This window comes from Heptranchias perlo, chromosome 26, assembly GCF_035084215.1.
Source record: "Heptranchias perlo isolate sHepPer1 chromosome 26, sHepPer1.hap1, whole genome shotgun sequence".
Classification (NCBI taxonomy): domain Eukaryota; kingdom Metazoa; phylum Chordata; class Chondrichthyes; order Hexanchiformes; family Hexanchidae; genus Heptranchias; species Heptranchias perlo.
Window position 1 is genome coordinate 16680150 of NC_090350.1, and position 16469 is coordinate 16696618.

At 40.4% G+C, this 16469-nt stretch overlaps 1 protein-coding gene across 3 annotated transcripts in view; it reads left to right on the forward strand.

Moving 5' to 3' along the window:
* The window catches only part of LOC137342522 (angiopoietin-2-like), a 142806-nt gene that overhangs the window by 93397 nt on the left and 32940 nt on the right, over window positions 1-16469 (forward strand). For 2 of the 3 annotated variants that reach the window (XM_068006452.1, XM_068006453.1), the window contains 2 exons: window positions 1728-1829; window positions 11125-11291. In XM_068006452.1, the coding sequence (XP_067862553.1) occupies window positions 1728-1829; window positions 11125-11291 (269 nt within the window). Of the gene's footprint in view, window positions 1-1727; window positions 1830-11124; window positions 11292-12240; window positions 12708-16469 lie in introns of those variants that run through there. The other variant, XM_068006454.1, reaches the window with a different exon arrangement.

Here is a 16469-nt window from a genome sequence, read left to right on the forward strand (position 1 = left end):
ATTTTCCCAGAGTTTCCGATTTCAATCCCGGGGGGCCGGGATTCCTGGGCCTTCTCTTTCACGCCACATGAAAGGAGGCAAGAAAGCCAGAGACTAACATGTAGGTGCCTTAACAATAGATTCTGGCATTTTCCCTACTACTGATGTCAGGTTAACTGGCCCATAGTTCCCTGTTTTCTCTCTCCCTCCTTTCTTGAATAGCGGGGTTATATTTGCTACCTTCCAATCCATGGGGACCGTTCTGGAATGTAGGGAATTCTGGAAGATCAAAACCAATGCGTCCATTATCTCTGCAGCCATCTCTTTTAAAACCCTAGGATGTAGGCCATCAGGTCCAGGGGATTTGTTGGCTTTTAGTCCCATTAATTTCTCCAGTCTATTTCTTTGCTTATCTTAATTACTTTAATTTCCTCACTCTCATTAGACCCTTGGTTCCCCACTATTTCCGGTATGTTTTTTTGTGTCTTCTGCTGTGAAGATGTACAAAATATTTGTTTAACGTCTCTGCCATTTCCTTATTCCCCATTATAATTTCTCCTCTCTCTGCCTCTAGGGGACCAACATTTACTTTCACTAATCTCTTCCTTTTTACATACTTGTGGAAGCTCTTACAATCTGTTTTTATATTACTTGCTAGTTTACTCTCATATTCAATTTTCTCCATCTTCATCAATTTCTTGGTCATCCTTTGCTGATTTCTAAAACTCTCCCAATCCTCAGGCTTACTACTCCTTTTGGCAACATTGTAAGCATCTTCTTTTAATCTAATACTATCCTTAACTCCTCTAGTCAGCCACGGTTGAATCAATTTTCCCATGGAGTTTTCATTTCTCAATAGAATGTATATTCATTGAGAATTATTAATTATTTCTTTAAATGTTCACCATTGCTTATGCACCGTCATATCCTTTAATCTAATTTCCCAATCTACCTTAGCCAACTTGCCCCTCGTACCTACATAATTGGCCTTGTTTAAATGTAAGACCCTAGTTTTGGACTTAACTACATCACTCTCAAACTCAATATGAAATTATATCATATTATGATCACTCTACCCCAGAGGATCCTTAACTATAAGATTACTAATTAACCCTGTCTCATTACCCAATATTAGATCTAAAATAACCTGTTCCCGAGTTGGTTCCTCGACATATTGTTCTAGAAAACTATTTCAAATGCATTCCATGTACTCGTCCTCCAAACTACTTTTGCCAATTTGGTTTGCCCATTCTTTATGAAGATTAAAGTCCCCCATGATTATTGCATTACCCTTGTGTAGTCACTGTTATAATGTAGGAAACACGGCAGCCAATTTGCACACAGCAATGTCCCACAAAAAGCAATGACCAGATAATCTGTTTTCGTGGTGTTGGGTATAATCACGTGTAATTATAGCAATAATTACATAAAGGCATAATAATGACATAAAGGTGAACAAAGATGAGGTGAAGTACTGACTCCACCTATTGGAGTCAATTCAACTTTAATGTTCAATAATTTCCTTGTCAGCTTTTGCTGTTTGAGCGGAATTCAGTTTAGAAAAGCTGATGCCAGTGGTCCTTACCAAGAAACACATTGAAGTTGACCAATGATTGGCTACGGTGTGGTCAGAATTGATGAGAATGCACTACAAAGATGTTGTAAATGAAACACAGTCAGCATTTACTCTGCTCTGAAGCTTCTTTTAAAATTATTTGAATTGCTACCTTCCCATTTCTTCTTTGCAGGTGCTCTGCGACATGGAGATAAATGGAGGGGGGTGGACGGTCTTCCAGCATCGTGAAGATGGGAGCGTAGAATTTCACCGTGATTGGAAAGAATACAAACTGGTGAGAAACACTCCAGATTTGACAGTAAAAGCAGATCAGCATAAAAATGTTTTTTGTAGTCATTTGTATCAAAAAGTAATCTGCATTTATGTTATGTCTTAGACAGTGAAAACCAAAAGCATGTACTTTTTAAAGAAACGCTAAAGGCCCACAGCCAAGCTTGAAACCAATCGTAGAGATGAGAAAGTAAATTCAGAAGTAGTGAGTAGCTGTTGACAATATGGGTATTAAAAGCTGATGGACTGTAGGAGGAAGGGAAGATTGAGGGGTAAGAAGTTTGACAGTTTTGAAAAAGAATGACTGCATGTTAATTCAGTACAGAGTAACAGAGGAAAAGTGAGACTATTAAAAGATACAGTTGGGCTTGAAACTGAGGATGAACACAAGTTAGTAAATTTTCTGAATCTTTAGTTCCTCATAATATTCACAAGGGGACACATGAACTGCATGCCTTCCCTAAAAAAGAGTACCAAGGCAAAATTCAGGACTTCGATACAAGTGAGACCAAAGTCCGAGATAAGTTGAAAAGGCTTAAAACAAAATAAATGCTCAGGGATTTATGGGGGTAAAAAATTGTTCGTGCCCAAAAACAGGTGTGCATCAGGCACAGGGAGCAATCCCTGCGCCTGAATGGATTTGCCCGAGGCACACCTAATATTGAACCTCAGGCCTCATTATCATCGATCCGGCGAGCTGCGGACACCTAATGGCATTGCCAGGCAGCCCGCTGGAGAATGGCCTCGAAGATCGCGTGAGTCCTTAAAGGGGACCAGGAGAGGGGCGTAGTCAAAAAAGTGGAGAGATCAGGAGGGGAGCGATTGGCAAAGTTGCTGTGGAGCCAGGAGAAGCATGACCGCTTCCCCGACTCCATAGCCCACCCCCCCCCACCGTTGCTGCTGTACCCTCTGGCGAGGTAAGCAGCCTGACATTTGTGGCCTTCAAATGCGCTAGCTGGCTGTGGAGCTCACACAAATAATGTTAATAAGGCCTGAGGCTCATAAATCATACACTACTATAAATTAAAGAGTGAGAATAGAACAAGGGGACACAGATTTAAACAAATAAAATGGAACTTTAAGACCAATGTGAGGAGGTTCTTCTTGATTCAGAGAGCGATAAACACTTGGAATGGACTTCAATTAACTCACTAGTGTTGGAGGCGTAAACCAGAAACTAGATGCAGCAATGGGTGAGCGTAGGATTTTTCTGGAAGAATGAATTAAGATGGGCTGAATGACATTCCTCCTCCATAAGTATCTTGTGATCTTGTGGAGATTGTATGATGAGTTTTGATATCAACACAATGAGGCTGCAGGGAGAAGGAAGAGAAGGTAGGATGATGAATTTGCAGCTTAGGAGGAGCAAGAGAGGAAACAATGACCATAGTAGTATTAATTAGAATGACAAAGAGGTTGCAACAGGGAGAGAGCCTGAAGGCTAGAGGTGAGTGAAAGATTTTCTTCTATCTAGGAGTGTAAGAGAGGTGCGAGAAGAACCTCCTCAGATACCTTGTATGTTGGTGCACTACTATAGAACAGGAACACTCAGCAGGTCAGTCAGCATTTGTGTAGCAAACAAATAAGTTAGCAGTTCAGGTGTGGACCATTTATCAGAAGTGGAAAAAATGCACATGGACAGCATTTAGAAAGGAACAGTACAAAGGGAAGGGGAGGGAAAAAACTCATCAACATATGATGGAAGAAAAAGATCATTCTACTTCCTCTCTCCTGTGTGTGTGTGTGTGTGTGTGTGTTTTATTCTCTACCCCTTCCCTTTTATCCGTACCTTTTTAAATGCTGTTCATCGTAATTTCTTCCAGTTCTGATGAAGGATCCACACCTGAAACATTAACTTGTCTGTTCTCTTCATAAATGCTGACTGACCTGCTGAGCATTTCCAGCATTTCTGAGTTTTCCAGGTGTCATGGCCAATCTTTATCCCTCAACTAGCCAAAAAAAAACCTAGATTATTTGATCATTTGTTGTTTTGGGGGATTTTGCTGTGAGCATATTGGCTGCCGTGTTTGCCTATAAAACAACAGTGACTGCACTTCAGAAGTAACTCACTATTTGTGAGACATCCTGGGGACTTGAAAGCCAAGGGCTATCCCACCTTGTCTCAGGGGAACGGGGGATTGGGCTCGGTCACTTTCTGTATAGCAGGAGACCGATGGTAGTGTGTTTTCTATTTGATATTAACATATCCCTCGCTCTGCAGGAGTGAGTTGCGGGATTTCTAAGAGTTGATCTGTTGGAAAGGCCTCCAGGGAAGAACTTGCAGGGGGTCCAGACTGGTTAATAGTTTCCCAGCTTAGGCAGAGTCCATACATCACATTCTGTGACTGGTAAATGTCCCACAGCTGCATAATCCACATATTTGTGGTTGGAAGAATCGGATTTTACTGCTCGCAGTAAGAGTTATATTAGTACGTGCAGCTCTGGTGGATTTTGCAGTATCCTCTAGTTACATTCCAGGCAGTGATATGAAGATTTTTATTACCAACCAGTGAAAATGGCCATTTGGCAAATATTTTTATTAATTTCAAAAGTACTTGTTATGTTTTTCTGTAATGTCAAACACGAACAATGATACCAGCAAGCACACAGTGATCCCATACCAATTCCCACAGTTGAGAATTGTTGATGTGTCAATGAACAATTATTACCAGAGGTTTTTCTGCTGTGCCAACATTACCAGAACATTCATGTCATGAAAACATCCAATATTAGTTTCAAAATACAATGGTCCCGATATTTACAGGGAGGCGGGGAGGGAACTGCCAGGAAACCAGGGAAGTGCAGAGATCCTGCCAAATTTAATGGCAGGACCTCATTTGAATTTTTTTCTCAGTTTCCCGCCTGACAGCTGGCCAGATTGAGAGGCTGGTCGCTGCTGGGTGTGGGAAGACCTACTGCAGAAGGCTGCAGCCGGGGACTGGAGAGGAGGGAGGGAGAAAGGGAGAGATTATGGAGCGCGGTGGGTGGGTCGAGATCGTAAGGGGAAGAGATTGTCGGGTGGGGGGAAGAGATCACTGCGGGGGTGGGGGGGGGGATTCGAAGATCACGGGGAGGGAGGTAGATCACAGAAGGTTAGCTTGGGGGGTCAGCGGAAGCACTCCTGCTCCTCCTGGCCCACAAGCAGCATTAAAAAAATCACTTACCTGCTGGATTCGGCCTCACCTCCCTTCAGCTGCTGGCTTTCCCGAGCCCTGGGAAACCCGGCCACAACCATTAAATCCAAATGTCTGCTAAAATCTGAGGTACGCTGCTTCATTTAAATATTATAATTACTGAACCGTCTCTCAAGAGCAAGTTACTCGCCCGCCCGCCCCCAACCCACCCCAATCAAACTGGGAATAGGCGCGTTTGCGGCGGGTTGGGGCCTGGTTTCCCATCTTTAAGAATTTAACCCCACTTCGCCCCTCTCCTGCCCGTCCTAGGGGTTTAAAATTCCCCCCAATATGCCTGCATTTACTCTTAACCATGACTTGTGTTGCCTGTGTTGTCAGTATTGGATACAGGGTAATTTCTCATCGTGGGCACTGGGTATAAACTCAGAGCAACTTTGATAACATAGTTTAATCACTAAATGAAATTGATCTTCACACAAGTAATTTTATTGACAGTGACTTCAAGACAAGCTTACACATTTCAGAAGTCAAGACCATTCTGTATTGTACCTTTAAGACCAAGAAGAAAAACAAACTGTCTTTCTTCCTATTCGGAAACTTCTGTATGAACAAAGAACATTATAAAAATGTTTACTGGCACTCACTGCTTAATGACATTCACAGTTCAAGCATGGAAAGTGAGCTGTTAAGTGTAAAAAGAAAAGTGCTAATCTTCTTAAGAGCAGGAACATGGGGCTTTTATGAAACTGAATAATGCCTGAATAAAGAACAGGCAAAGGAATTGTATTCGAATGCATCAAGAGCTCTTATGTTAACCTTCTCACCATGTCATTTTAAGGCCATAGAAAAGATGAAGAGATTGACTTTCAATATCAGGACACTATTCATTACATAGGAACATTAAGAACAGGAGTAGGCCATTCAGCCCCTCGAGCCTGCTCCGCCATTCAATTAGAACATGGCTGATCTGCGCCTCAACTTCATTTACTCACCTTTGCTCCATATCCCTCAATACCCTTGGCTAACAAAAATCTATCTACCTCGGTCTTGAAAGCTCCAATTGACCCAGCATCCACAACCTTTGGTGGAGAGAGTTCCAGATTGCTACGACCCCTTGTGTGAAAAAAAGTGCTTCCTGATTTTGCACTTGAATGGCCTAGCTCTAATTTTAAGATTATGTCCCTTTGTTCTTGATTCACCCACCAGAAGAAATAGTTTCTCCGTATCTACCCTATCAAATCCTTTTAACATTTAGAACACCCCGATCAAATCACCCCTCAATCTTACTACCATGTTATCGGTATTCTAATTCTGTTTTTCTCTTTGGTCATACTGTTTCTTTGTACATAAAATGGTAAATTCTTCAAGTTACAAAAGAAAATTTTCACAATGAAGACAGGAAGTTCTTTTTTAATTATATCATTTTAAAAATAGCTAGAGTTAAACGAAGGCTGTCCTCCTTCACTAAGTTTCAAAATAGAAGATAGGAAACTGTCGGACTCTGAGAAAACCTTTTGTTCAGAAATCAATGATGATAAACATACTTTGATGGCTAACAAATGCAGCACATTATCTGCTTGAAAGCATAATTTCTAGTTGCTTTCAAGTGTCAAAACAAGACGGCTATTCTGTATCAGGTAACCAACAATTCCAAAATGTTATCCCATTAGTTTGCCATGGTGATAAAACAGTTATCATTTTGGTGCAAAGAAGTTCATTGAACTTCAAAGAAAAAAAAATCGTTGCAATCCAGGGACTGTCTTCTGGTTTTCAGTTTTCTATTCATTTTGCCTCCTTGCATGGAGGGAGGAATTAAACCTCCAAAAGAACATGTATACCAACATAAATTGTGTGTTTCAAACAACTTGCCCTTTTTAAACAGTCAATCCAATTTGCATATAGGATAAGTTTTATTGATTGCAATAATAATATCTGGCTGATCTTTCTGCTTCTGTATACTACTTTATCTGTAAGTAATTGTGAATGATTTTAGCCTGTAAGCGGTCTAGCAATTTGGTATTTTCCACCTTCTGAAGTGAGGGATGGGCATTTTATATATTGTCCACTAAGCAATGTAATGCAATTCATCAACAACAACTTGCATTTTTACAGCACCTTAAAGCATAGAAAATTACCTCAAGGCACTTCAGAGAAGTGTAATCAGAGGCAGAAAGGTTTAGGGAAGGAATTTCAGAGCTTAGGGCCTGGATGGCTGATGGCATGGCCGCTAATGGTGCGACGAAGGGATTTTGGAATGCACAAGAAGCCAGATTTGGAGGAACACAGAGTTCCTGGTGGTTTCTAGGGCTGGAGAAGGTTACACAGGTAAAGAGGGTAAGCCATAAATTTGAGGCATTGGAGGATCGGGAGCCAATGTAGGTCAGCAAGCATAGTGATGATGGGTAAGTGGAAGTTGGTGTCGGATAAGATGCGGGCATCAGAGTTTTAGATGAACTGTAGTTTATGGAGGGTGGAGGATGGGCGTTTGACCAGGAGAGCATTGGAATAGTAAAGTCTCAAGGTGGCAAAGGCATTGGAGTGTTTCGGCAGCAGATGATCTAAGTCACGGGTGGATTTGGGCAATTTTACAGAGGTGGAAGTAGGTGGACTTTGTGCTGGGAAGTATATGAGGTTAGAAGCTCAGCTCCAGGTCAAATAGGACGCCAAGGTTGCAAACAGTCTGGTTCAGCCTAAGGCTGGGGAGGGGCATGGAATCGGTGGCAAATGTACAGAGTTTGTGGTGGGGACCAAAGACGATGCCTTCGGTCTTCCCAATGGTTAGCTGGAGGAAATTGCACATCAGCCAGGACTGGATGTGGGACAACACAATGGAGAGGGCGAGAGGTGATTGAGAGATCGAGCTTGGATATCATTAGCATACACATGGACCCTGACATCATGTCTTTGGAAAATGTCGCCGAGGGTCAGCACGCAAATGAGAAATAGGAGGGGGCAAATGATAGATCCTTGGGGTACGCCAGAGCTATCTGTGCAGGGGTGGGAAGAGGTGCCATTGCTGAAGATGATCTGTCATGGTTGGTTGGGTAAGAGTAAAATTAAGTGAGGAGCGCTCACATTGAGATGGACAACAGAGGAGATGCATTGGAGGAGGATGGTATGGTTGACCTTGTCACAGGTTGCAGAGAGTTCAAGAAGGATGAGGAAGGATAGTGCACCACAGTCACAAATTTCATTTGTGATATTGATTAGGCCTGATTCAGTGCTATGGCAGGGCCAGAAATCTATTGGAAAGATTCAAATATGGAGTTTCAGAAAAGATGGGCACGGATTCGAGAGGTGACAACACATTCAAAGGCTTTGGAGAGGTTGGAGATGGGATGATAATTTGCAAGGACAGAGGGGTCGATGGTCATTTTTTTGAGGAAGGGCGTGATGATGGCTGTTTTGAAAGGGATGGGGATAGGGACAGTATCTGAGAAGAGGGAACTACGTACAATGTTAGCTAGCATGGAGGCAAGGAAGGAAAGTTGGGCGGTGAGTAGTTGACTGGGAATGGGGTCCAGAGAGAAGAATATGGGTCTCATGGACAAGTAGAGCGAGGAGAGGGCATGGGGGAGATATGAAAGAAATTAGAATAAGATATGGATTGAGAGCTGGAGCAGGGGGAACCTTGTGGAAGGTTTGGCTTAGATTGGCAAAGGGGAGGTGCAACTGAATTGTCAGACCTGGGCTATGTTATTCCATACACAAATGGTTTCATAAGTGATTTGGTCTGATTATGGCATCTGTAAACGTGAGGAAAAGCTGTGGGGAAATAGGCCAAATTGTAACAATCTCTATTAGACAAGTTTAGGATTGCTGCTTGTCAGGTGTTTTTCATGTGATGGAGACATTACTTTCAGTGCTTAACATCAATGTATCACATCCATATTATTAAGATCGCCTTCTCCCTGATCAGTGGGAAATGTACCACATGATATGTTATTGAACCATACGGACCAGAAAGGTCCCTGGTTTGGTTAAGTTGGATCTCATCCACTGTGGTGAGGGAGATGCTACACTTGGCCTCATTGTCTCTGGTTAAGGGAGTTGAAAAATAAGCCAGTGTGCTTGCTCATGTTGGATGATGATTGGGTCAGGATTAACTATGTTGCTCTCCATGGTTAAATAACCCGCTCATACTCACTGTCTAAGCACACACATGAAGAATAGCTTCTTGGTACTGAAGGGCTTACCATACCCCAGCAAGAGCCACTGCCATAGGGAAAGGGAGTAAAGGTGGTAACACCATTATCATATCAAAAGTGTTTGATCTCATCACAGTAAAAATCTTATTATTCTTCCCCAAAATTAGGATTCATTTCAACACCCTTTAATTCTGGTTTCTCTCTATACTGAATACTGGTGATATCATTCAAACAGACAGAAAGAAGGTTGGGAAAATATCAGCAACTGCATCCCAGACATGGTGTAGCCGTGCACACACCATTACCGCCACCCCCCGCCCCCGCAATCATGCATTCTCCAGGGAGAGACAAAATAATCAGAGTAAAAACCTGAGGTCTATTTAGGAAAACCTCGAACACACTCCTCTCTGACTCGAGGTGATCAAGCAAAGTTTCAGGAGACCGTGATAAATTGTAAATGCTTCTGATCCTAGCTTATTTGTATAAGGATTTGATATGCATGCCCCTGAGGAAGAGAGGGAGCCTAAAAGAGTAAATACCTACAAGTGGTGCATAGAAGAACTCTATAATCAAGTGTCCTTTAGTGATGGTAATTACAAGAAGAAATATTTTCTATTTGATTCTTAATTATTGTGGGATGGAGCTTTACATCTATAAATGAAAGTTTCTAACCTACAGAAATTGCAAAGTAAGGAGAATTGGTTGGAGCAACTATCGGCACATTGTCCTGTCCAGGCCTTTTTTGATTAACCTGTAGGGATGATATTAAGTTGCCCTAGAATCACCAAATGGAAACATAAGACTGTTACGGCATCCTGTCACCTCGGACCGAGACTTGAATCAATCCAGATTGATGGGATAAATGTCTCTTTTTGCCAACTGCAGAGGCCCTAAATAAAATGTGTTTGGGCAGTCTCAATCAGCTTCCTTATGGACATAAGTAAACATCACATACCTGTACATAATTTGAAACTAATGGCCACCAATTAAGCAATTTCATTCAGCTGGCATGGGACATAGAAATAGTATAGAGTAAGAAATTAACTTCTTAGATGAGGCATGTTTTTAGAGGCAGTCGATAAACTACCCCATTTACTACTATGGTTGATTTGATTTTGTTAATAATCCCATAGATAATGCCCAAGAGTTACATGATATCTAATTATTATGCTTTGTAGCCTGACCTGCATTCTCTAGTTTGTCCTGTTTCCGACTATGCAAAGGTAGAACATTTTCCATTTGATATCTTTACAGTTGATAAGTAGTGTTTTTTCTTGGAGATAGTCATTGCGAATAATATGTTCACTGGATGCTTCTGTTGCCTTGTTCCAAGCCTGTGGTGCAGTGATGTAAATTACATTGAAACACTTCATGCCACTTGAGCATGATGTTATTTTCCCAAAAATGGTACCTCTTCTCTCTTCTGCTCCTTCTTCCTCGACATATAGGGTGAGGATGACAGCAGAAGACAGTGACCCTTTTTATTAAACACAAGATCACTGAATCCATGCTAAGTTTCAGCAGAGTATCAGTCTTTGTTGCAGGCAATTGAATTATTCGCCTTAAATAACATTGATGTGGAGATGCTGGTGATGGACTGGGGTGGACAAATGTAAGGAATCTTACAACACCAGGTTATAGTCCAACAATTTTATTTTAAAATCGACAAGCTTTCGGAGATTATCTCCTTCGTCAGGTGAGTGAGTGAATGAGAGGTTCTAATATAAGATATGCGATTTGAGAACCTCTCATTCACTCACTCACCTGACGAAGGAGATAATCTCCGAAAGCTTGTGATTTTAAAATAAAATTGTTGGACTATAACCTGGTGGTGTAAGATTCCTTACATTAAATAACATTGTCATTCTATCTTAACAGTTCGCAAACAAATGCATTTAAGTGTGTATACTTTTGAAAGAAGCTATTTACTAAGTTGAAGTCTTGTTACATGTGAGTCAGGATCTTCTACTGTTGTGTGAGGATACTTAATGATTATTTACAATTATTGTCTCATCAGGGTTTTGGGGATCCCACGGGAGAATATTGGCTAGGAAATGAATTTGTTCACCTGCTTACCAGCCAGTCTCCTCATGTTCTACGCATTCAACTGAAGGACTGGAATGGAAATGAAGCATTTGCTGTCTTTGACCATTTCTCTCTGGGAAGTGAGGAGCAGAAGTATCGGTAAGTTTAATTCGAGAGTATCAGAGTTGACTTGCAAGTTATTGTGCTGTAGGGCAGATGGCTAGAGGCTGATAATTATTGTCTTGAGCCAAAATTTGGCCAACTGTTCACCTTGCAATGAATCTCAAATAATATCTTGCACTGTATTCTTTTGTGTAAGATCAGTTTATTGTTAAAGTTGTCCTAGTAAGGTTTTATTTGTAAAATGCAAAGCAAGTGTATGACCCATAATTATCTTCACTCCCTTTGATATTTTAAAGACCTCGTTCTCCTCCTTTAAGACCCTCCTTAAAACCTACTTTGTTGACCAACCTTTTCACCCTTCTTTGGCTGATTACACTCCTGTGAAGTGCTTTGGGATGTTCTTTACTATGTTAAAGGGGCGATATAAATGCAGGTTGTTATTTATATCATACATCTCAGCAATATGTTGGATGTGTACTGTTTAGCCACATTGCCAATTTTTAGCAGCCAATGCAAAATATCAAGTACATTAGTTGTGCAGCCATCTTTGTTGCACATCCTTTAAAACTGAGTGGATTTTTTATTTAGCAATAGTTGTCTCTTGACCAATTTTGGTACAACCCTTTCAAGGGCATCTTAATCTTCTAAGTAATTGGTTTTAGAATTAATACATTCTACCCTATGGGCTATATCTTGTAACTTTTCTCATTTTAAAATATTACTTTTGAAGTAATCTGCAGATATATGTTAGAACGGTGAGCTATAGTCCAGAGTGATATGAAATAATTTATTACTCAGTCTGAGTTGATCTTAATATAAAGCTCATAAGTGTCACTGAGGAGCTGCCTGCAATATACTTCCTATGCATTACATCCTATAAGTTAAAAGGAATGTGGTTTATTAATGTTATTTTTATGGAAGTGTTCAATGCAAACCTTTTGTTAGACTAAGCTGCATTGGATAACAGTTATCCCTTTGTTAATAGGGCTTTTTCATTTAGAGATAGTCTTGCATGTGTAGAATGCCGTCTCCTATGACATGGATGTAATCAGGAACATGCTGCATGTAAGATCACAGGCATAAACTTGCATTCTACCTCTCTCTGGGTTACCAGCACACATTGTCACTGTGCTGCTTCGCTCGTGCTGGAGATAAAAGTTCAGTTTTTGTTCATGAGTACTGCAAATAATTTGGATCTGCCCTATCTACCTTCTCGAGTTCAGTGGCGCCAGTCACTCACTTAAATAGATCCTGAGGAAGGAGGAAGCCTGAGGAAGGAGGAAGCCTCCGAAAGCTTGTGAATTTAAAATAAAATTGCTGGACTATAACTTGGTGTTGTAAAATTGTTTACAATTAAATAGATCCTGCATTCCGTCATTGACTTTCACTGCTCACTTTCTACTTGTACAGTGTAACCCAGGATGGATAATAATGTATCCCCCTTGACATATAAAGTGAATATTGTCTTTTGCATATGTACCTTTTCAATAGGCAGGCTATTCGAGATATGGCCAGAATAAAACATTTAAGCTATTTTATTTCTCAGACAGTAAGTCAACCAACAGAGCAACAGTTGTGATTGGACTTACTTTTAATTCAAATCAGTCCAAATTTGTTTTCACATAATAATACAGCATGATTCCCCACATCAGTAGCTCGTTTTGCTCACTGTAAAATAACTTCTAGTTACCATTCTGCATCCTAACCTCCTCAGACAAGGTAAAACGCTGTCCTAGCAGCTTTCTGTTTTAAAAACCTGACTGTCAGTGTGTGTATCTGCCCCATCCTCACAATCAGAGAGGAAGGTTTATGTCAGACAACCCGCGCTGAGTTATCAGGACCAGAGTATTCCCAACACAATGCATGCGAGATGTTTATTAATTACCAGCTTATTGCTTTCAGCCTTTGAGGAACCAACTTCAATGCCTAACTCATTAACATTTTAGCTGCCTTTCATCTTTTTTTTAAAGTTACATGGATACATTTTGCTATAAAAACCCAAAATTCAAGTATAACCCTTTCCCAAATAATTTGTGGGAAAAATTGGTCAAAAAAATCTTGAAACATGACAAGCACAAATTGCAGACATTTGCATTGTGTTCTCGCCGGGATAGCATTTGATCTACGTTAGTAGTGCTTAAATCCTGTAATGTTCAGTTTCAATAATAATTTGTTCATATTAATATTAAATCCACCAAATTAATGTCCTAACACCAGGTCTACCAGCTTTAAGAAGTAATGGCCCAAATATTCTGAAGCCAAAGTCAATGTTTTTGCAGCTTGTAATCTTTATTTGAAATTATGTGTGACCGGTATTATGAAAATACATATATTCTGTCCCAGGAAATTGACTGTTTATTTACATCAAAGATATTTTTCACGAAAACAAATGCATCTTTTTTCTTTGCCTGTAAGTTGGGCAGTTTTCCTGGAGCTGTAGTAGCCAGAGTGCATAAAAAGAGACAACAGCTACAATCTGCTACTGGAAGGGGTGGGGAGTTCCTATCTGAGATTTTAATATTATTAATGTCAAGTAGTTGATTGAAAATATAAATTTCTACGTTGGTAATGTAGCAAAAGTTACAAGTTTCACTGAAGGTGAGACTTGGGATTGCCAGCTGATCTTATGCCTGCAACTGTGACCAACCCTGAAGACTTGTGCAGTGTCAACGTGCGAGGAACATCCTACGTGCATGATGTCTACTGTGGATATTGCCCATTTCTGCATTGTCATGCATTGTGTATATTAATTGTGAAAATCCCCCTGACATTGGAAACCCATTGAGTTATTGTTTTTCTTGTGTCTGAGAATACAGGTATAAGAGTTGGATCTCTAGGCAGCAATACATCAATATTGTTCATTAAGTGGGAATTGACAGGTTTGCTTTTGTTGCCAGACAGGTGGAATAAACAAGTATTGGATCACATCAGGTTTGGGGGAAGGGAGCTTACTGAAGCCTGTTAACTGAAGAAAACTCTACTTGTCGCAGTCAACAACATCAGTGTTACACAAAATACTGTTTGGCAGGCTGCAGAGAAAACCAATTTCTTTCTCCTGGACTCAATTCAGTTCAAAACCCTTAAGATCCTTTATAACATCAGAGATGTTGTGGGGCTGTCAATCCTCACATGATCATGCCCAGATAAGCACCACAAGCCTTGTTGGTATCTAAGCCAAACTTACATGTTTATGTCCGTAACATAAGATCTGTTGCAGCTGGAGCTCAAAGTTCTGTAAAAGGTCAAAATAATTTGTACAGAATATCAACAGCAAAGCTTTGCACTTCACTCCCAGCAAATCTTGCTGGAAAAGCAACGGCGAGTTCACAACGCTGTTGTTAATGTGCAAATTGCCCAGTGAGTTCAGGCGAAGAGAGATACGGCATTAGTTGTGAATTGCCATAACTTGCTGGTTGATTTACGCCGCTCCGCTGTTTGCCTGGCACATACGGCATCTCGCCTTTAGCTTCCCCGTTTATTTTTAAGAGCTTGCTGGATTTGCATTAATTGCCCATTAAACTCACCGCAGAAATTAAAGCTGGTACTTAACAGCGTAAGTACCCTTTTAACAACGTGATAATTGTTAATGCAAGGCCAAATAACCTCTCCGGCCCAGAGAGGGAACTATTTAAACTGTTGAGTCTCAGTCCTGTATTTAGTAAATTCTTCTTAGAGATTTTTAAAATTTAAAATTTTTTCTTTTCCTTTCTGTCTCTTTTTCTCTCCCTCAATCCAATCTTTCTTTCCCTCTCTATTTCTCTCTGTACCTGATTTGGCTCTAATTCACCCTTCTTCTCCATTGTTCCTGCTTCTGTCTCAATCCTTAAATCTCATTGGTTCACTAAGGTCCCAGATACCCTGTTGCCCTCATCGTGCTGTTATCAGCTCGCACTTCCAGCAATTTACAGGGCAAAAGATTTTCGAGCTGAAGGGTGCAGGAAAAAGTCTAACTAACAGTGTACACCGTAGGATGCCCCTCTCCAACAGTATCTGGGCCATTATTATTACCTGAATTCTGTCCCTAGTGTGTAGAAGTTGAAATGCAGATTTGACCATTTGCTGAAGCACAGTTATTGCCATGGGCATTAGACTAGATAGGTCCTGGGTGTGACTGCCTTCATTGCAGAGAATGGATTCCCTGACCAAGGATTCCATTGCCAGCAATCCAGTGGTCTTTGCATAAAAGTATTATTCAATTTTTGAAAAATGTATTTAGTAAAATCCTTTGATCATGTCCGTAGAAATGATTATAACCCTGGTCTTAATCTGCTCATAAACCCATTTATTTTCTGTTGATGTAAAACGCTGCCAAAAGTATTGAGGCCATAGTGGATAATAATGAGGAAAAATTACAAATGGAATAGCCAGCAAAACACAAGAAAAGTTTATAATTTTTGAGTAATTGAATCTATATACGATTAAGAGTGTGCCTCAAGGTTATAATACACTTGGGTTCAATTGATGTTTACACACTGTTAAAGCTTCACTCTCATGGTTTACAATGTCATCTGAAACCCCTGTGTGTATTTTAGCCATCTGTTATGTCAAGTCACAACCCACTGGTAATGCATTTAGTATTCAATAGAATATTTCAGTCACTATTAAAACGGGCAATGTCACCCAGGCTTCTGAGACAATTCTGTGGTTCATAACAAAAATATCAGAAACCCAAGAAATCTGTCAACGTCTTAGAAAGATGACAGGAGATTTATTAGTTGTACACTGTTAATCAGAATGTGGAAGTGTCCACACTGGAAATGTTAGCCTGTCATTTATCATCTTGGATATGAACTGACCAGCTGAGTAGTTCAAGAATTTCCATTTTCCTTTTTAATTTCATATTTGGAGTTCCTATGTTTCTTTTGTGCTGTTTGTTTACAGAATGGGCTGTTGTGTCTGGTGCTCCAAATGGTGACAATAAAATATATTACTTTTTAGGAGATTTTAACCTTTCCAAACAACGGGCTCACGTCACTCAGGCTGAATTAAATGGATAAAATAAGTAATTTTTGATAGTAACAGTCATCTGGCATTTTTCTTTTGAATCTGTTCCTGATGGAATTTTTGGATGTTGGGCAGTTCAACACAAGTAGTATTTGTCTCATTTTTGTGTACACAAAGTACATAGTGCTTAACATACTCTATACTCTATGCCGGCGCGGACACAATGGGCCGAAGGGCCTCTATCCGTGCTGTATAACTCTATGACTCTGC